Source organism: Procambarus clarkii, chromosome 68, assembly GCF_040958095.1.
Source record: "Procambarus clarkii isolate CNS0578487 chromosome 68, FALCON_Pclarkii_2.0, whole genome shotgun sequence".
Lineage (NCBI taxonomy): Eukaryota > Metazoa > Arthropoda > Malacostraca > Decapoda > Cambaridae > Procambarus > Procambarus clarkii.
Window position 1 is genome coordinate 15,016,316 of NC_091217.1, and position 22,409 is coordinate 15,038,724.

At 39.4% G+C, this 22,409-nt stretch overlaps 1 protein-coding gene across 1 annotated transcript in view; it reads right to left on the reverse strand.

Moving 5' to 3' along the window:
• LOC123774736 (murinoglobulin-2) overlaps window positions 1-22,409 on the reverse strand; it is a 308,702-nt gene that overhangs the window by 123,766 nt on the left and 162,527 nt on the right. Inside the window, 4 exon segments of the mRNA XM_045769279.2 lie at window positions 4,295-4,352; window positions 15,256-15,323; window positions 17,374-17,541; window positions 17,782-17,956. Of these exon segments, the coding sequence (XP_045625235.2) occupies window positions 4,295-4,352; window positions 15,256-15,323; window positions 17,374-17,541; window positions 17,782-17,956 (469 nt within the window).

A 22,409-nucleotide genomic window follows, 5' to 3' on the forward strand; every position in this document is an offset into this window, starting at 1 on the left:
CACCCGTTCATGAATTTCTTATTTGTAATTCCCTGTGCATTTGTGTACATATGTGTAATGTTTCATATCTGTACTGGCCTGATGTGTGTTTGCCCAAGTTGCAACACTTAAAATTTGAAGTTTTTACAATTAAAATGTTTTTCTTCTAGTGCCTCAGTCATTTTGTCGTAGTGGTAAAGTAACTCTTGGTAATATTGGAGTGTAGAATAGAATAGTTCTCTATTCTGGAAGGTATGATCTTTCCGCAATAAATCCAATTTTGGTTGGGTTGTGGAGGTCATTGATTTCCATGAAACTAGTGACCGGACTCTAAAATACTTTTATTATGTGGGACGTTAGTACAACTGGTCAATAATTCTTTGCCAATGCTTTGCTCCCTCCTTGTGTTAAAAGGCTATGTCTGCTGATTTAAGCGCATCTGGTATTTCCCCCGTGTCCAAGCTCTTCCTCCACACTATACTGAATGCCTGTGCTACTAGCAATTTGCATTTCTTTATAAATATTGAATTCCATGAATCTGAAACCGGGGCTGAGAATAAGGGAATGTTGTCCATTTCTCTTTCATAATCTGCCACACTCGTGTTGATATCAGTTATATTTACAGGGCTTTGGATATCACGCCTAAATCTTCCACTTTCATGCTGTTTATTGGAGTGCTAAACATGTCCTCATACTGTTTTTTCAAGATTTCACTCATTTATTTGTCATCCTCAGTGTATGAACCTTCACTCATACGAATAGGTCCAATACTGGCAGTGGTTTTTGTTTTTGATTTCGCATATTTGAAGAAATATTTTGTTTTACTTTATTTTTTGAATTGCATTCTGGTCTAGATGCCTTTCTTCAATCTGATATGAATACTTCAGTCTCTGCTCGATTTTGTCAATCTCCCAGTTCAAATTATTCCTTCTCTGTTGAGAAAGTCGTGTCTGCTTAAGCATTTCCGTTATTTTTGTTCTTCTTTTGTAGTGTCATCTGCGTTCTCTTTCTACGCTGGACCTCTTTCTGGCTTTCTTCAAAGGAACATGTTTTCGACATACTTTATATGCTTCAGAAGTCTGATTTTCTAGTCCTTGTGTAGGATTTTTATACTTTGAACAGTTTCCCCATTGAATGTTTGTAAGTTCCCTGTTTATTTTCTCCTAGTCTGTCCTTTATTATTAAAATTGAATTTACTATAACCCCCTCTCGCTTGATCATTGTTTTAGCTATATTCTGAATATTGATGGCAGTTTGCACTTCAATGAACTTGTGGTCTGAGTATGTGGTATCTGAGATCGTAATATCCCTGATTGTCTTCATTGTTTATGCAGACCAGATCTAGAATATTTTCGTTCCTAGTTGGCTCTGATATCTGCTGGTTGAGTGAAAATTTGTCACAGAATCTAAGTAATTCTCTAATCTGTGGTTGGTTATGTCCTGATAAATTTCCTGGTATAATATTATTTTTTGCTATTCTCTATCTTAGACTAGGCAGGTTGAAGTCACCTAAGTAGATAATATCAGGTACTCGGTTTGCCAAATTATCAAGGTTATTCTCTATTTTGCTTATCTGTTCTGTGAATTCCCCAGCCGTTGCATCTGGCAGTTTGTATATAAGAATAATAACTAAGTTTATTATATATATTTTTACTTCCAGGACCTCTACCACCTCATTTCTAGAGATAAGGAGCTCCGGGCATACAAGGTCATCGCTAATATACAGTCCCACTCCACCATGTGACCTAATTTACCATATCACACCTGTATAAATTATATCTTGGTATCCAGATATTCCCCAGTAAGGGTTTCTGTTAAAGCTCCAAATACTAAATTTGACTCAGTGAGGAGACCATTTATGAATGGTACTTTATATTTTGTTCTTGTTTGTATGTTGGCAAAGATGAATAATGTTACTCTATTTGGGATAGTTTTGGTGCGAGACTTTTCTAGCAGGTCCATTATGTGTGGACACATCGAGTTTGTTTTGACCAGTGCTGAATGTTGTATGGGTTACTGCCTGTCGTCGTTGTAGCTCTGTTGTGGTGAGTAGTTGTATCTGTGATTATGATATGCAAATGGGTCTTTCATCCAGTTCCATACATTCTTTCTGTTCCTCCTTTTGAAATCTTTTTCATCTTAGTATAAAATATTAATTGAGTTTCCTCCAAATCCATTATCTTGCTTGCCACTCTTTTTGTAGCGTTCTGTGCCTTTCACGTGAAAGTATGTGCAGCTGAGGTCATAGTGTTTTCTGTCCTCGAGTGAGGTTTTGCATACGTCAGGATGGAAAAACCTACAAGTCGATCCAAATCGACACTTTCTTTTCCTAAGCATATTTAACAAAATTTCTGGGATGATGGGAGCTGCATTCTAATCCCTTTCTATTTCCAGAATATCTATGTCAGTAAATACCCTTTACATAGAATTTGCATATGTCTGTCCTTTTGTTCTGACTTTCTCTCTATCGCGGACTGTTGTAGTGTCTGTACCAATTGAGCTGTCAGTGCTCTCTGTTATAGTTTCTAGTCTACTATCATCAGTATTCGGGCATACTAAATCGGAATTTACAACTTCCTGAATTTCTGTTTCAGTTTCCTTCCTGTCTATAGCCTCGGATCCTGGTCTAATATTATTTATTTCCCACCCATCCTGGATGTCTGGTAGGCTTTCAGTGAATGAAATTTTTCGGTCAAGAGTCATGATATCTTGATTTTTTTTTTTTTAGTATATTCCAAGTTGGCAAGTCTTGCTGCATACCCTGAGTAAGTGACCAGCTTTCAGGCCCGTGGTGTTGCTCACTCCTGTACAAGCCGAGTGAAATCTATTCTTATATATTTAACATTCAATTCCCGTTGTCTTTGTCTTCAAGGTATTATTGCAGTGACCACAAATTATTTTGTTTACTGCTATTTTGCTATCTTTGTTGTTGTTTATCTGTGCGCTTGTAATGGAACTACCCCACAGTTGCCAGTGTTCTATATTTTGCATGAATCCCAAGCTCTTGGTGTTATCAAGAGCTCCTATTTCTGAGAGTTCAGGCTCTGCAACCTGAGTTGACAATTAAGCTTGTACTCAACTTGCTTCATTTCCCGGTCCATGTGCATTATCTATGTGCTTTTCCTTCACCTTTTTCTTTAGCAAAGAACGAAATTGGTTATGGAATGCTATGCAGATGGATGTTTTGGTACTGGGAGACGGTGGTGGGGGTCTTGGGTGCAGACAATGGGTGATGAAAATGGATAACGGGAGAATGTTTCAGTATACTGGTAATAAATCTATAAACTTACACATACCAGGTTAAACTACTACTGGCAGACCCAGGACACTGATTATTTTATATCAACAGTTGCCACTAGGATTCCCTTTACAGGAACCACTGTGAAATCAGTTGATTTATCCTAGAAAATAGTTGAGGTCTATGTCAGTATAATGGAGTCTCCTCCATATAGTGACATAAACCTATATATAACAAACAAATTATAGCACTGAGACATCAGTGCTCAGTTTCTACGTGAGTAACATATAGGGATCAAGCTGACTTAAGACAGAATCAGTTCCAATAGCATTTTCTAGGTTACATACCCTCCAGGTATGTAAACTAAAATGTTTCAAAGATTTTAATAAAAACGCTACGAGAAATTCCTAGCGGAATTCCTATAATAATAATAATATTATTATAGTACAATGAAATCACATTAACGTGATGTATCAATGAGAAAATCTGTCGGAGCAATTTGCCATAACTTTTGTAGTATATCGTAGATTAGTGGCTTAGGGCGTGTGCTGGCAGTTCGTAGTTTGCAGGTTCGAACCCTCATCATGGTTCTTACTAATTATCTCTATAATAATAATAATAATAAAAATAAATAATAACACCAACAATAATTATTATATATAAAATTATGTCGATGTTTTTGAAAAATTGTGCCCCCATTACAGTTAGAAACAAAAACAACAGGTCTTAACACTTGAGGGTCAGATACATGAAAAATTAGTAAAACATCTTGGGAATAATTTGAATAGATTCTTATAACTATAGAGGATTGGTAAATTTAGGAAAAGTTGTTCCTCGTTTAACTGAGAATTCTAAATCATTCAAGGTGTCAAATTTACACATTAAATATTCCCTACTGATATTACCTGTTGCCTCGATTTTGTGTTTAGCTTTGCCTTCTAAAAAATATGTTTAGTGAATAGTTCAGTGACACGTTTACGACGATCTGTTAGCTAATAGAACACTATGTTACACAGTACTAGTAATTAAACATTGGAACAAGTGAACTCAAAAACATTTAAAAGAAATCAATATTACCTTCCCTGCAAGGTCTAGTTTCCACAGTCTGGTCAGTCAGGACGTGCAGGCCGGTGGTCTGAAGAATAAATAACGACAAATATATTTTAAATAAATATAACTAACAAAAGTAATATATAAATTACAAATTTAAGTTTCATGTGAAAAAACAAACAGGAAAACGTTTCCACCAAGAACAAGGTGGTCGCCAAGAACGAGGTGGTCGCCAAGAACGAGGTGGTCACCAAGAACGAGGTGGTCGCCAAGAAAGAGGTGGTCGCCAAGAACGAGGTGGTCGCCAAGAAAGAGGTGGTCGCCAAGAACAAGATGGTCGCCAAGAACGAGGTGGTCGCCAAGAATGAGGTGGTCGCCAAGAAAGAGGTGGTCACCAAGAACGAGGTGGTCGCCAAGAACGAGGTGGTCGCCAAGAACGAGGTGGTCGCCAAGAACGAGGTGGTCGCCAAGAACAAGGTGGTCGCCAAGAACAAGGTGGTCGCCAAGAACAAGGTGGTCGCCAAGAACTTGGTGGTCGCCAAGAACAAGGTGATCGCCAAGAACAAGGTGATCGCCAAGAACAAGGTGGTCGCCAAGAACTTGGTGGTCGCCAAGAACAAGGTGATCGCCAAGAACAAGGTGATCGCCAAGAACAAGGTGGTCGCCAAGAACGAGGTGGTCGCCAAGAACGAGGTGGTCGCCAAGAACAAGGTGGGTCGCCAAGAACAAGGTGGTCGCCAAGAACAAGGTGGTCGCCAAGAACTTGGTGGTCGCCAAGAACAAGGTGATCGCCAAGAACAAGGTGATCGCCAAGAACAAGGTGATCGCCAAGAACTTGGTGGTCGCCAAGAACAAGGTGATCGCCAAGAACAAGGTGATCGCCAAGAACAAGGTGATCGCCAAGAACAAGGTGGTCGCCAAGAACAAGGTGGTCACTAAGAACAAAGTGATCACCAAGAGCAGGTGGTCACCAAGAACAAGGCGGTCGCCATGAACAAGAAAGTCGCCAAGAACAAGATGGTCACTAGTAGTGTAAAGTGTGACTATGACCGAGCGCAGCACCTGAGCAGGTAAGCCGATTACGCTCCCCTGCTCAGGTGGTGCACAGGTATGTAGTCACACAGGGTTCTGGGGATTCCCCGAGGTGTGCGGACTTGCTGTCCGGCTGCGCGACACTTGACACTCGGTAGAATCATGTTGGAGTGGGGCAGCGGTATGTGGGTCATGTAGGGTAAGTATAGGAATAGGTGTGTTGAACAGGTGAGCAATAGTATTAGATGAATATGTATGAGTATGTGCCGTAGAGTTAATCGTGTGTAGATATATATATGTAAATGTCGTACCTAGTAGCCAGAACGCATTTCTCAGCCTACTATGCAAGGCCCGATTTGCCTAATAAACCAAGTTTTCATGAATTAATGTTTTTTCGACTACCTAACCTACCAAACCTAACCTAACCTAACTTTTTCGGCTAACTAACCTAACCTAAACTAACTTTTTCGGCTACCTAACCTAACCTAACCTATAAAGATAGGCTCAGTTAGGTTAGGTAGGGATGGTTAGGTTCGGTCATATATCTACATTATTTTTAACTCCAATAAAAAAAAATGACCTTATACATAATGAAATGGGTAGCTTTATCATTTCATAAGAAAAAAATTAGAGAAAATATATTAATTAAGTAAAACTTGGCTTATTAGGCAAATCGGGCCTTGCATAGTAGGCTGAGAAGTGCGTTCTGGCTACTAGGTACGACATATATATATATATATATATATATATATATATATATATATATATATATGTCGTACCTAGTAGCCAGAACGCACTTCTCAGCCTACTATGCAAGGCCCCATTTGCCTAATAAGCCAATATATATATATATATATATATATATATATATATATATATATATATATATATATATATATATATATATATATATATATGTCGTACCTAGTAGCCAGAACGCACTTCTCAGCCTACTATGCAAGGCCCCATTTGCCTAATAAGCCAAATTTTCATGAATTAATTGTTTTTCGACTACCTAACCTACCTAACCTAACCTAACCTAACTTTTTCGGCTACCTAACCTAACCAAACCTATAAAGATAGGTTAGGTTAGGTAGGGTTGGTTAGGTTCGGTCATATATCTACGTTAATTTTAACTCCAATAAAAAAAATTGACCTCACACATAATGAAATGGGTAGCTTTATCATTTCATAAGAAAAAAAATTTGAGAAAATATATTAATTCAGGAAAACTTGGCTTATTAGGCAAATCGGGCCTTGCATTGTAGGCCGAGAAGTGCATTCTGGCTACTAGGTACGACATATATATATATATATATATATATATATATATATATATATATATATATATATATATATATATATATATAACTGAAAACCTCACACCCAGAAGTGACTCGAACCCATACTGTCAGGAGGAATGCAACTGGTATGTACAGGACACCTTAATCCGCTTGACCATCACGACGGACAAAAGGAAGTGATAGCCGAAGCTATATGAACCACTTTCCCCGCCGGCACTCGGATGTAATCTTGGGCATAGCATTTTATCAAATCACCTCATTCTTTGTGGCACACGTGAGGAAACACAAATGCGAACAAGCCTGAATGGTCCCCAGGACTATATGCAACTGAAAACTCACACGTCAGAAGTGACTCAAACCCATACTGCCAGGAGCAACGCAACTGGTATGTACAGGACACCTTAATCCGCTTGACCATAACAACCAGACAAAAGGAAGTGATAACCGAAGCTATTTCAACCACTTTCCCGCTGGCACTTGGATGGTAATCTTGGGCATAGCATTTTATCAAATCACCTCATTCTTTGTGGCACACGTGAGGAACACAAATGCTAACAAGCCTGAATGGTCCCCTGGACTATATGCAAATGAAAACTCACATCCCAGAAGTGACTTGAACCCATACTGTCAGGAGCAACGCAGCTGGTATGTGCAGGACACCTTAATCCGCTTGAACCATCACGACCGGACAAAAGGAAGTGATAGCTGAAGCTATTTGAATCACTTCTCCGCCGGCACTCGGATGGTAATCTTGGGCATGGCATTTTATCAAATCACCTCATTCTTTGGGGCACATGTGAGGAACACAAATGCGAACAAGCCTGAATGGTTCCCAGGACTATATGCAACTGAAAACTCACACCTCAGAAGAGACTCGAATCCATACTGCCAGGAGCAATGCAACTGGTATGTACAGGACACCTTAATCTGCTTGACCATAACGACTAGATAAAAGGAAGTGATAGCCGAAGCTATTTGAACCACTTCCCCACTGGCACTCGGATGGTAATCTTGGGCATGGCATTTTATCAAATCACCTCATTCTTTGTGGCACACGTGAGGAACACAATGTGAACAAGCCTGAATGGTCCCCAGGACTATATGCAACTGAAAACTCACACCCCAGAAGTGACTCGAACCCATACTGCCAGGAGCAATGCAACTGGTATGTACAGGACACCTTAATCCGCTTGACCATCACGACCGGACAAAGGAAGTGATAGTCGAAGCTTTTTGAACCACTTCCCCGCTGGCACTCGGATGGTAATCTTGGGCATAGCATTTTATCAAATTACCCCATTCTTTGGGGCACACGTGAGGAACACAAATGTGAACAAGCCTGAATGGTCCCCAGGACTATATGCAACTGAAAACTCACACCCCAGAAGTGACTCGAACCCATACTGCCAGGAGCAATGCAACTGGTATGTACAGGAGACCTTAATCCGCTTGACCATCACGAAAGGACAAAAGAAAGTGATAGCCGAAGCTATTTTTGAGTCACTTTTGGGGTGTGAGTTTTTCAGTTGCATATAGTCCTGGGGACCATTCAGGCTTGTTCGCATTTGTGTTCCTCACGTATGCCCCAAAGAATGAGGTGATTTGATAAAAATGCTATGCCCAAGATTACCATTCGAGTGCCGGTTGGGAAGTGGTTCAAATAGCTTCACCTATCACTTCCTTTTGTCCGGTCATGATGGTCAAGCGGATTAAGGTGTCCTGTACATACCAGTTGCGTTGCTCCTGGCAGTATGGGTTCGAGTCACTTCTGGGGGTGGTGAGTTTTTAGTTGCAAATAGTACTGGGGACCATTCAGGCTTGTTCGCATTTGTGTTCCTCACGTGTGCCACAAAGAATGAGGTGATTTGATAAAATGCTATGCCTTTGGTTTCCTATAAGGAAACAGACATAGGAATGTGCCTCAATGCCAACAGTGACCTGCCCAGACAGGTACAAGAGGAGTGTTGTTAACGCTTATGTCGACCGTGCTCTCAACCACAGCTCAGGATGGAAGCAAGTCGATGAAGAACTCTGTAGGGGTATAGGCAGGTCTTAGCCAACAACGGCTTCTCCAATGGTTTCGTTGAAGACATCATAAGAAGGAAGGTGAAACGCCATGCCACCTCTGAAGAGACAACTAACACAACACCTGTACCCGCCTATTAGACTATTTTACAGGAACTTCTTTTCCACAGCCCATAAAACGGAGGAAAACTGTCTTGAAAGATATTGTTAATAGGAACGGTATCCCTACAGACAAAAAATCAGAAGATACAATTGACGATTTACTATAAACCAAGAAAACGGCCACCTACTCATGAGAAACTCTCCAAACACAAGCAGAACGCTTTGAAAGAGACCAATGTCGTCCTATGCCTTCAATGCCCACTTTGGGGACTGTAAGCCTCAAGAAGCTCAGTATATAGGCAAGACAACAACATCTCTTTCCAGGCGATTAATGATGCATAAGCACAGGGCTCCTTTAAGGAACATATAATCTCTTCCCACAACCAGATCATCACCAGAGAAGGCTTAACAAAAAAACACAGAAATCATCGATAGATACAGTGATAGCAGGCGGATTGATATCTGTGAGGCACTACACATCAAGAAGTCAACACCAGCAATCAAACACCAATTAATGCCAACTATATTCTACACCACTTCAAAACTCCACACCAATATAGAAGCATCAAGAAATATGGGCCAATAGGCCCTTTGCAGTTACTTCTATTCTTCCCTTTAACTTACCCAATATTATACCTATTGTTTCGTGTTCTGTCTTGTGTTGAAAGTTAGTTTTCACCTCATCCAAAACTGTTGTAACATATCACCTCACCCAAATGAAGGTATATAAAATGAAAGCCGTTTAAATTATAGCATAGTAGAACTCTGTTTAGTGTTTGCAGGTTATAGTTGTGTGTGTGTAAACTAAAGTCTTTGAAAAATGTAAATAAGTTATTATGAAACGCGTTCAAGTGTCGCGTCAGACTAGAAATAAAAATCAATTTTGAGAGAATTGATTTTTCAATTGCCATCGACAGTGAAAAGAAACATAAGAAATTGAGAAAATTCGTGTTAGAATTATTAATCTTACTTTTTCGGTCATATTTAATAATATATGTTTACAAGAATCTTCTTTTTGCAAGAAGATTACAAATTCTTGAGGCAATTCACATAAGAATAGAGCGACCTACCATGAACACCCAAATCACGGAACTATTTACTCTACCCACCATGAGAGTAAGGACAAGACAGAACATATCGATGCCAACACAGAAGACAATGTCCAACATAATAGGCCAATTACACTGGATTAAACTTTATGTTTAGATAGGAAGCTGCCTCGTATTGGCCAATAAGCCTTCTGCAGCCTCTATGTATATATATATATATATATATATATATATATATATATATATATATATATATATATATATATATATATATATCAAACTGTACCCGGCCACATGTTGCTGTGGCTCAGTCTGATTAAATGGAAAAGAATGAAAAAGAGAAAGCGCACACTTCTAATATGTTTAATTTCACAATGCTTGTGGGAATACTTTATTTTTTGTTTCATTGTCTGTGGAGATATAGAGATTGTCTGGTTTGTCGACTCTAGACCTCTCAACCCTCCCCCGTCCCCCCATCTCTTCGTCCTCCCAACGTTTCCCACCCCCCATCTCCTCATACTCCTCACCATTCCCCCATTCCGCTTGTCTCCCCATCATTCCCCTCTCCCCATCCCCTCGTCATTCCCACTCCCCCGTCCCCTCGTCCAACCACCCATTCTTCCCTCCCCTCGTTCTCCCCACCATTCCCCCCTCCCCCATCCCTCGTCCTCCCCACCATACCCTCACATGGAAAAAACACAGTTAAAAAAAAGCATGTTTTACCTGTCACAGGTAAATAGTATTTATATAGTAGTATAATAATATAGTATCATACAGTACTAATTAGTATCTATATGGTATCTACTATATCTATATAGTAGGTATATAAAAACTCGCGCGTATTCGAATGCAGCGTTGTGTCAAAATTTCAAAGCAATCAGTGATAAACTTTTAGAGATTTGAGATTTTGAACTAACGAACATTTTACATTTTTATTTATATACCGGCTGTACCTGGCCACAGGTTGCTGTGGCTCAGTAATGCATAGGCGTTGCTATGCCACAGCAACTCTCCTCCATCCCCTCTTCTCATTCCCCCCTCCCGCTTCCCCTCGTCCTCCCCCACCATTCCCCCCTCCCCCCTCTCCCCTATCCCCTCGTCCTCCCCACCATTCCCCACTCCCCCATCCGATGCGTTCCCAAATGATCTGATGTTCCCATCAGAAAAATGGGAACATCAAATGATCTGATGAAAAATTAAAAAAAAAGTAATAAACTAATCTCACAAAATGAACGGTATGGTAAACAACACAGCTCAATTCCAACGCAATGTCACACAAAATAATTAAATAAAAATAAAAATAAATCGAAATCTATGAAAATTCAATTTAACAATGCAATCGGAAACATTGAAGTGGAATCATAACATTGTGTAGCGTGTCTTTAACGTCCAACAGATGCCGCAGTTTAAAAAAAAAATGTTTTTTACCTCTCTTAGAACGTGACATCTATATAGTAGGTATATAAAAACACGCGCATATTCAAATCGAACGTCGTGTCAAAATTTCAAAGCAATCGGTGAAAAACTATCAGAGATCAGCGATTTTGAACAAAATGAACATTTACATTTTTATTTATATAGATTTATTGTTGTAGCATGATATTCTTTGCCTACAAGGCGTCAATATTTATAATCCACTCTCCAACATTTATGGAATACAAGAACAGTTATTGTAAATGCATTAATGTGCATAAAATTCACTAAAACGTGAATAAATTTGTGGTGCAGCAGTGTGGCGGCGGAGGGAGGGTAGCGTGCACCCGAGTGAGGAGCTGCTCTGTGCATGTTGGATATCTATTATGTCACATCTTTGTCTCCTTTATTATCGCCTTTTGATAAAGAAATATTAATTTCCTTATACGCTAACTAGTAACAATATGAATAAAACAACAGTATTATATAATGAATTATAATGCGATACCACAGAAAATGCGGCGTCGTACAGGGACGCCACGCACCCACAGTATTACATCCTCCATTGACGACTGTCAAAGTTACACTGAGCTCTTTTCCCCCAAAACTAGCTGGGGTGATCTCTCCTTCTGGCTGTGATGCCAACTACCAATATTGTTGAAATGTCATAAAAAATATTTATTTCTAAAAATTGCGAGGTTTGGAAGAAAAGTACGCAGTGCCACTGTGACATATGACGCACCACATTCATTTATGATGCGGGGAGGGTGCTTATACTACTTTGTTAATATACTTGATAAATAATTAGATAAGCACACCATGGTGTTGCCAGAAGCTAGCAGATTTCTCTCAATATTTTTAAAAAGTTTAGATTTGTTATCGAATATTTTCGAAAGTATTACCGACAACGTAGAGCAACAGAAGGAACAAATCAAGGAATTAATGAGTGAATGAAAATGAGGTATGGAATAATTCTTTAATGAATTTAATTGGACAGACTTGTTGCTTGGCAAGGACGTAAATGAGATGTATGCCATTTTTTTTAAATGTTTGCTGAAGGAACACAAACATTCATACCAAAACAGAGATCAAGGACAAGAAAACAGAACTAGTTCAACAGAAATCGTGAGAGGGGCCAGAGAGGAAAACACAAGAAAATGGGTTCAATATATGAAGAGGTTCAACCCACAAACAAACCAGAACTACAAGCAAGCAAGATACAGTCACAGATACAGTCTGCTTCTCTCCTCACGACACAGTCGTGAGGAGAGAAGCAGAATGGAACTTTGAGAAAGGTATAGCGAACAAATGTAAAAAAAGATCCAGGCCTCTTCTATAAACTCATTAAAAGCAAGCTGCAGGAAAAGGATAAAATCCAGAGTTTACGAACGGAGAACAGGACTATTGAGAATGGGAAAGAAAAGTGTGACATGCTAAATGAACAGTTCCAAACTGTCTGTACAAAATGAGGATTTCAGAGAGCCGGACCTAATGCCAATTCCAGAGCACGCCATAGAATACATAGAGGTGTCTCAAGACGAAGTGGAAAAATTACTCAAGGGGCTAGGAAGAAATATAGCGGTTGGACCTGATGGAGTTTCGCCTTGGGTGCTGCGAGAATGTGCAACTTAGCTGAGCATTCCGCTCCAATTAATATTCCAGACATCCTTGTGCACAGGAATCTTAGCAGATATTGAGATGAAGTCAAACATAGTTCAATTCTATAAAATGGTTGCCGAGAAGAATCTCTAAATTATAGACCCATATCATTAACAAGCGTGGTAGTCATAACACTAGAATTATTTTTTTTAAAGCCAAATGGGTTGAACACCTAGTGAATAATGACATAATAACGGACAGACAGTATAGTTTTCGAACAGGAAGATCCTGTGTAACAAATCTTAGCTTTTATGATAGAGCCACAGAGATGCTACAGGAAAGAGGTGGCTGGGTTGACAGCCTATTTTGACCTAAAAAAGGCTTTTGACAGAGTCACACACAAGAGGCTGTGCTGGAAACTGGACCATGCTGGAAGGATGACAGAAAGACGTCTGACATGGATGAAAACAATTCTTACTGACAGACAAATGAAGACAGTAACTACAAACAATGTATCTGACTGGAGGAATGTTACTAGCGGAGTACCACAAGGTCCAGTTCTTGCACCAGTAATGTTCATTGTCTACATAAACACTACAAGAAGGAATACAGAAGTACATGAGCTTATCTGAGGATGCTAATATACTGGGAAAGATAGGAAACTCAGACGATTGTTATGACCTTCAAATTAATCTAGATAAAATAAGTGCTTGGAGCGTTAAGTGGCAATTTAAATTCAATGTGAATAAATGCCATGTTATGGAATGTGGAATCGGAGAAAACAGACCACACAACTTACAAATTATGTCGAAAGGAATTACAGAACTTTAATAAAGAACGAGACCTGGGGGGGGGGGGGAGTTTGGATAGTAAGCTGTCGCCAGAGGAACACATAAAGAACATTGTGAGAGGAGCGTATGCATCGCTTTCCAACTTCAGAATTGCTTTTAATTATATGGATGGTAAAATACTAAATAAACTGTTAATGACTTTGGTGAGACCAAAATTGAAATATGCAGCAGTTGTATGGTGCCCAAATCTTAAGAACATCAATATACTGGAAAAGGTGCGACGACATGCTACAAAAATGGCTTTCGGAACTGACAAGCATTAGCTACGAGGCGTTAAACATGTCAAAACTAGAAGATAGAAGAAAAGTGATATGTCACCACTTACAAAATACTAACAGGAATCGAGCAAACTGGCACAGAGGAATTCCTGATACCGCAACGTCACGAACAAAAGGATACAGATTCAAGCTAAGGAAACAAAGGTGCTTGAAAAATATTAAAGTGTTCTTTTGCAAACAGAGTGGTAGACGGTTGGAACAAGCCAAGTGAGAAGGTAGTCGAGGCCAAAACCGTTACTAGTTTCATATTGTTATACGACACAGAGTGCTGGGAAGAGGGGACACCACGAGCGTTGCTCTCATCCAGTAACTACACTTGTGTAATCACACACACGCACACACACACACACACAATTGGTCTGACACATGTGTATACCACATATGTCAGACTAATTCTGGAGCATGCTAGTCCGTATCTCGTCAAGCACAAGATTAAATTGGATAAGGTTCAGAGGTGTGCCAACAGACTAGTACCCGAGATGAGAGGTATGAGCTATGAGGAGAGACTACAGGAATTAAACCTCACGTAGCTGGAAGACAGAAGAGTTTGGGGGGACATGATCACCACATACAAGATTCTCAAAGGAATTATTGATAGGGTAGACAAAGACAGTTTATTTAACACAAGGGACACACTCACTAGGGGACACAGGTGCAATCCGAGTGCCCAAATGAGCCATACAGAAATTACAAAGAGTTATTTTAGTGTCAGAGTAGTTAATAAATGAAGTGCATTAGGAAGTGATGTGGTGGAGGCAGATTCCATACACAGTTTCAAATGTTGATATGATAGAGCCCAGTAGACTCAGCAACCTGTACAAGAGTTCATCGACAGTTGAGAGACGGGACCAAAGAGCCGAAGCTCAGGCCCCACAAGCAGAACTAGGTGAGTACAGGGTGCTTCGCGGCTGAGTAGACAGTGCTCTGGGGTTGTGGTCCTAAGGATCCAGGTTTGATCCCAGGCGGAGGCAGAAACAAATGGGCAGAGTTTCTTTCACCCTGATGCCCCTGATCACCTAGCAGTAAATAAATACCTGGGAGTTAGACAGCTGCTACGGGCTGTAGCAGCTGTTAGACATTATAGCACATCCTGGGGATGTGTGTGTGTGTGTGTGTAAGATTAATATATGTAGTAGACATAATGGAGGACAATTAAATTGGTTATAATGCCGGAGTCCAAGAGCTAATAGCTCGATTCTCGAAACAAATAAAAATAAATATTAAATATATAAAAGTAAATACACACTCACACAATGTAATGGATATTCACACCTAAACATTGTGTCAAGCAGTAACACTCACAATAGTCAGAATAAACAATACAAATGAACTTACAGCAAACATCTTCAGGGCATCCACGAAGTCGGTGAAGTACCAGGTGCGATAATGTGGTGGTAAAGGCGCTGTAAAGACATTTACATTACACATTAATTTATAAGTAAAAATAAATAAATAAATAAATAAATTTACAGCAGTCAAGCGTTGTATACATGTACCCTCTACAGCAGTCAAGCGTTGTATACATGTACACTTGCCCCCACGAAGGATGTAACCTTCAATGTAAGTACATAGGTATGACGTCGACCAAGCTGACGAGGCGTTTGACATGCCATCTTCAATCTGGTGCCCCTAGGAATCACATGAGACAAGCCCATGACATTACTCTAACAAGAGAAATGTTGAACAAGAATACTTGCATAATAGACAAAACCCAAGATTCAAGAAGATTACAAATTCTTGAGGCAATTCACATAAGAATAGAGCGACCTACCATGAACACCCAAATCACGGAACTATTTACTCTACCCACCATGAGAGTAAGGACAAGACAAGAACATATCGATGCCAACACAGAAGACAATGTCCAACATAACAGGCCAATTACACTGGATTAATCTTTGTGTTTAGATAGGAGATGCCTCGTATGGGCCAATAAGCCTTCTGCAGCCCCTATGTTTATCCCTTATGTATCCCCCCATGTTTTCACCTTCATTGTATTATCACCTGACCTAATGCGGGTATAAAATCAACTAGTATTGTAAGATCTGTTCACTTGAGAATGAACCATGGAGGTTCGAAACGTCGTGCAAAATTATACAAATAAGTGTAATACACTCTATAGTAAATCACTTCTTTTCTTCACCTTAAAAGTACGAAAATGAGTTTTGGAGAACTCCTATTTCAATTAAGCCCTGATGCTAAGAAAATAGTTAGAGGGATAGAAGCCCTAAACCAGAAAATAATAAATACAGAATATGCGGTCATATTCAATGAAACATGTTTGAAAGAAAACCTGCTGCCAGTATACACCAATATATATATATATATATATATATATATATATATATATATATATATATATATATATATATATATATATATATATATATTGAGGACTGCAAAATCTTATACGAACCCAAGTTCGTTCTTCTAGAGTATGCACCCCTCTCCTGGATCGCCTGCCCCCCATCATTCATCAGACGTTTTGGACAAAGTGGAGAGCAGTGCAAGAAGGCTCATTTCTAATCTAGATAAAGTCTGGTGGAAACTGTCTGAACATCAGAGCCTGCATCATCGTCGTGACGTTGGTGGTCTTACTGTTGTGTACAAGGCCAACATCCTCAAAGTTCCAAACCTGGTCCAACTCCGTGAACTACCAGTAGTAGCCACCAGTAGCAACTGGGTCTTAACCTTTAAGTCTCATGCTGGAAGTGCCTTTCTCAAGAACATCACTCCATGAGCGTTCATTCACTCCTAGGCTGACTCACATCTGGAACTTGTTCGCTCAACAGGTTGATACATGGGATAACAGGTCAACTGATCACATGAAGGCTCTGGCACATAGTTAGCTACAGGCTCATCCTGTTCCATATGATTGTTACCTAATGTTGTTAATGAATAAAGGCTATTTCTACAGATGCATATAACAGGCTCAAGAAATATATGGACCACTAGAAGTAGGTTTCAACTGAGCTGAGGAAGGATTACAGCTCTTGCTTGTAGTTTCACTAGGTTTCTTATATGATAGTGCATTTATGATAGTGTCTTATATGATAGTTCATTTATGATAGTTTCCTATGGGATAGTTTCAAAGTACATTTCCATGAAATAAGTGAGTTTCTAGGAGCAGGCTTCAGATGAGCTGAGGTAGGATAAAAGATGAGTAGGAGAGAGAGAGAGAGAGAGAGAGAGAGAGAGAGAGAGAGAGAGAGAGAGAGAGAGAGAGAGAGAGAGAGAGAGAAGAGAGAGAGAGAGAGAGAGAGAGAGAGAGAGAGAGAGAGAGAGAAAGAGAGAGAGAGAGAGAAGAGAGAGAGAGAGAGAGAGAGAGAGAGAGAGAGAGAGAGAGAGAGAGAGAGAGAGAGAGAGAGAGAGAGAGAGAAAAGAGAGTGAGAGGAAGAGATGGGGGGGATATAGAGCAGTAAAAACACTAGCAAAGTACACAGTTCTACTCACTTGTTTGTATTGAAGTTTGTTTTTTCTTTTTTCTACAATATTCGAAGTCATTGATCGGAGAGTTCTGATATTGTCCAACCTCATAACCGCCAGCTAAGTCGAACACAGCATCCAGGGAAATGGGGTCGGGATTTACAGCCAGCAACTCGGAGCTTCTGTCTACCACACCTGAGTTTAGGAAATAATTCAACTTTAGTGCAAGTGGTTGGGCTTGTACACGAATACCTGACCATATTATAATCAGAATTGAATGCATTCCAAGTTTCTATAATATAGTCAGCACTGGCGAGGTTTACTTACCCAGGCTACACAAGGAGTCTGGCGAGGTTTACTTACCCAGGCTACACAAGGAGTCTGGCGAGGTTTACTTACCCAGGCTACACAAGGAGTCTGGCGAGGTTTACTTACCCAGGCTACACACGGAGTCTGGCTCAGACGAGAGCGAGAGAGAGGCGTGTTGCCCGGGGTGTTCCCGAGAGGCGGACCAGGTGAGGTTTACTGGAGTACCGAGGCACTTGTCCACCTGCAGCTCCTTCATGTCAGCCACAACCTCCCCGTCCTCACGGGTGTACCACACCAACACCTGCAACACATTATTACTGAGTACACTTGTGTCTCACGAGTGTATCACACACATATATAACCAGTGTAAGGAGGTTGAGGGCGGCAGAGTTCTAGCTTTTTCTTGTGATTTGGGAGCTATAAACAGACATTTCCGCAGTGAAAAGTCTATAATGGTGAATGAATATCCCGGAACTAACCGAAACCTAAAAGTTAAAGAATCAAATCAGTAATAGTGTTTCCGAATCAGAAATCTCATTAGCTTGGTATATATCAGTGATAAAATCCACTGGGACTATAGTTGTATATATATACATGACCACCATATTAGTGGTAGAGTATGCGACTCTCAATACTGGGGTCGTAGGTTCGCGCCCACCTATAGTCCCAGTGGATTATCTCTTCAATAGTGCTTGTGTTAAAATATTGTAGAAGGAGAGTAAGTAACCAGTGAGAGAAGGTGAGGTAGGTACTGTGAGGGGTGGACCTTCTCCCCCCCCCCCCCTTACACTCCAGCCATTGCTGAGACCACTCCACGTGGAAGTGAGATTAGATATGTCAATGTTTGCAGATGATACAAATTTGATGAGGAACGTGAAGAGAGATGAGGACTGCAGGAAATTACAGGAGGGCCTTGACAAACTTTAGGAGTGGTCAACCAAATGGTTGCCAAAATTTAATCCCAACAAGTATTAGTTAATGAAGGTGAGAAAGGTAGAGAGGAGAGCAGAAGGCATCTAAACCATAAAGAGAAGTCAGTTACAGGAATCAAAAAATGAGTAGGATCTGGGAGTGGATATAATTCAGACACTATCATCGGAGGCACATTTAAACATGTTAACATCGGCATTACATGGGACGCTGCTAAATATAAGAACATCGTTTAGAAACTTGAATCGCGACTAATTCAATACCATCTGCACAAATATTTTTAGACCAATACAGGAATATGCATCACTGGCATAGAACTCTCACCTTGTGAAGCACAAAACCAAAATTTAAAAAGTACGAAGGCTTGTAACAAGATTGGTGCCAAAGCTAAGAGGGCTAATGCTACGAAGATTGGCTAATGGTACCAACTCTCACAATTCTAAATGATAGAAGGAACAGAGGGGATATGATCACGACATATAACGTTCTGAGGGTAAGAGATAAGATGGACAAAGATGGCCTCTTCAGATTGAGATAAGGCAGGGCATGAGGACACAGATGAAAACTAAAGCTTCGTTATTGAACCGACGGGACGTAAACAAATATTCGTACCTTATACGCGTAGCTAGCAACTGGAATGCTCTAACAGACCCAACCAAGGTTCGACCCTCCATTGCCTAGCATCACCCCCTTTCGTAGGTATTCGATTCACATTGAATTTGAAAATCCTATTGGCTTTATGAATTATAATGTCTGGGAAGGGAAGAACACTATTCTCTTCATTCTCACTTGTGAATTTAACTGAAGGGACCAGAGAATTAAGTTCATTGAGGAAATTTATATGGTCATGGTTAGCTGTCCAAAGACACAATATCGTCGAGGTTCCAAGACCACACCGTGTTAGAGGCTACAACCCGAGGTAGGAGTTTTGTTTTAAAAAATTCCGTGTACAAGTTACTCGGAACCGGGAAAAGAGGATTATTCATCGCCATGCCAAATGTTAGTTTACAAAAATTAAATTGAAACTTAAATAATTGTCATATATGTCCAACTGATTAAGTTCAACAACGGTACTTAAAAGTAGGTTTAAATTATATTTGGGAAATTCAACTCACAAGGAAGCTCATACATCATCAACCGGAATCTTAGTGACCAAAGGCTGTCACATCAAAACTCCCGAGTTTAATATCATCATTAACGTGGAAGGCTCATTAACTAAGTCTATACTGCTATGTGTGAGCCTACTACAGGCGACAGGATATGGAGAAGCCATCGGGGAAGCTTGAATGAAGCAGCACAAACTGAACTGAAGACTGGGCATTTTCGATGTTTTTTTTCAGTACACATAGATCACAGTTTCATGATCATTCCTCTAGTACTTTCGTAGTTAATAATTCATATTCAAAAGGATAAATATTACAGGTCGGGGGGGGGGGGGGGGGAAAGATATATACATAAAGAACAAACGTCAAAACTTATTAACTTTCCTAATGTCAAGTTAATCAATTTTGACGTTTGTTCTTTATTTACGGTTTCTCTTGATTGAATCCTCAGTTTCAAGTTTTATTTATTTATTTATTTATTTATTTATTTATTTATTTATTTATATACAAGAAGGTACATTGGGGGGTTAGCAGAGAACATAGAAATTAAGTTGATTGTACATTCTTGTAAAGCCACTAGCACGCATAGCAAATCGGGCAAAGTCCTTAAACTAACTAGAATTTTTTTTAGATAATTCACCGTAAAATTGACAAAAAATGTTTACAGGTACTTTACAGCTTTACTTTATGGTGCAGATAATATTAAGTAGAATAATTTCAGATAAATTGTAAAAAAATGTTTATAGGTACATTGCAAGAAATTTTGACACAAACGCTGATTAGAATAATCTATATAAATCAAAATGAAGATGTTCGTTTGTTCAAAATCGCTAATCTCCGAAAATTCATCACCGATTGCTTTGAAATTTTCAAACAACGTATCATTTGCATCCGGCCAGATTTCTGAATACATACTATATAGATGTTACGTCTGTGATGGTAAAAAAACATGCTTTTTTTCTGAAAAACGGTGTTTTTCATGTGAGAAAAATCTTCGAAACCTCTTTACCGACTGCTATGAAATTTTGACACAACGTTCCATTCGAATAAGCACGTCTTTTTATATATCTACTATATACATGCCTCACCTGTGACAGGAAAAAACATGCTTTTTTTGAAAAACAGCGCCATCTGTTGGACGTAAGAGCAACACACTGTAATCTCTGAAAGTTCTTCATCGATTGCTTTTAAATTTTGACACAACGTTGCATTTGAATAGGAACGTGGGTTTTATATACCTACTATATAGATGCCACCCCCTTGACAGGTAAAAACATGCGTTTTTTTTAAAACAGCGCCATCTGTTGCACATAAGAGCAACATGCACGCTATACTGAATATGTCACGAATTCCACGTCAATGTTTCCAACTGCATTGATAAATTTTATTTTCATAGATTTCAATTTATTATTTAATTATTTTGAGTGATATTGATTTGGAATTGAGCTGTGTTGTTTACCATACAGTTCATTTCGTAAATATAAGTATAGATACCTCACCTGTGACAGGTAAAACTGTTTTTCTTGAAAAACAGCGCCATCTGTTGCATGTAAGAGCACATGCTATACTAAATATCTTTAATTACATTTCAATGTTTCTGATTGCAGTGATAAATTGAATTTTCATAGATTTTGATTTAATTATTTTGTGTGAATTGCATTGGAATTGAGCTGTGTTGTTTACCATACAGTTCATTTCGTGAGAATAGTTTATTTTTATATTTTTTCATATTTTCATTTAATTTTTTAACAGTTTTTCTTATATTTCAGTGATAGGAACCTCAGATAACTTGATGTTCCCAATTCTCTGATGGGAACATCAGACCATTTTGGAAGGCATCGGACGAGGGAGTGGGGAATGGTGGGGGATGACGAGGGGACAGAAGTCAGAGATCGTGGGGAGGACGAGGGGACAAGGGAGGGGGTAATGGTGGGGAAGGATGAGGGGACGGGGGAGTTTGGGATGGTGGGGACGAGGGGATGGGGGGAAAGGAGAATGGTGGGGAGGACAAAGGGACTGGGGTATGGGGCACGGTGGGAAGGAAGAGGGGATGGTGGAGTGGCTAGCAACCTAAAATAAACTATACTCACGAAATGAACGGTATGGTAAACAACACAGCTCAATTCCAACACAATTCAAACAAAATAATTAAATAAAAAAGAAAATAAATTAAAACCTATGAAAATTCAATTTATCAGTGCAATCAGAAACATTGAAATGGAATTGAAGCATATTTAGTATAGCATGTGTGTTGCTCTTACATACAACAGATGGCGCTGCTTTTCAAGAAGAGCATAGTTTTACCTGTCACAGGTGTGGCATCTATACTTATACTTACAAAATGAACGGTATGGTAAACAACACAGCTGAATTCCAACACAATGTCACACAAAATAATTCAATAAAAAATAAAATAAATCGAAATCTATATAAAATAAAATTATCAATGCAATCGGAAACATTGAAATGGAATTGTAACATATTTAGTATTGTGAATATTTCTCCTACGTGCAACAGATGGCGCTGTTTAAAAACAACATGTTTTTACCGGTCACAGGTGTGGCATCTATATAGCAGGTGTATAAAAACACACGTGTATTCGAATGGATCGTTGTGTCAAAATTTCAAAGCAATCAGTGAAGATCTTTTGGAGATTACAGTGTGTGTTGCTCTTACATTCAACAGATGGCGCCGTTTAAAAAAAAAAAAAACATTTTTTCC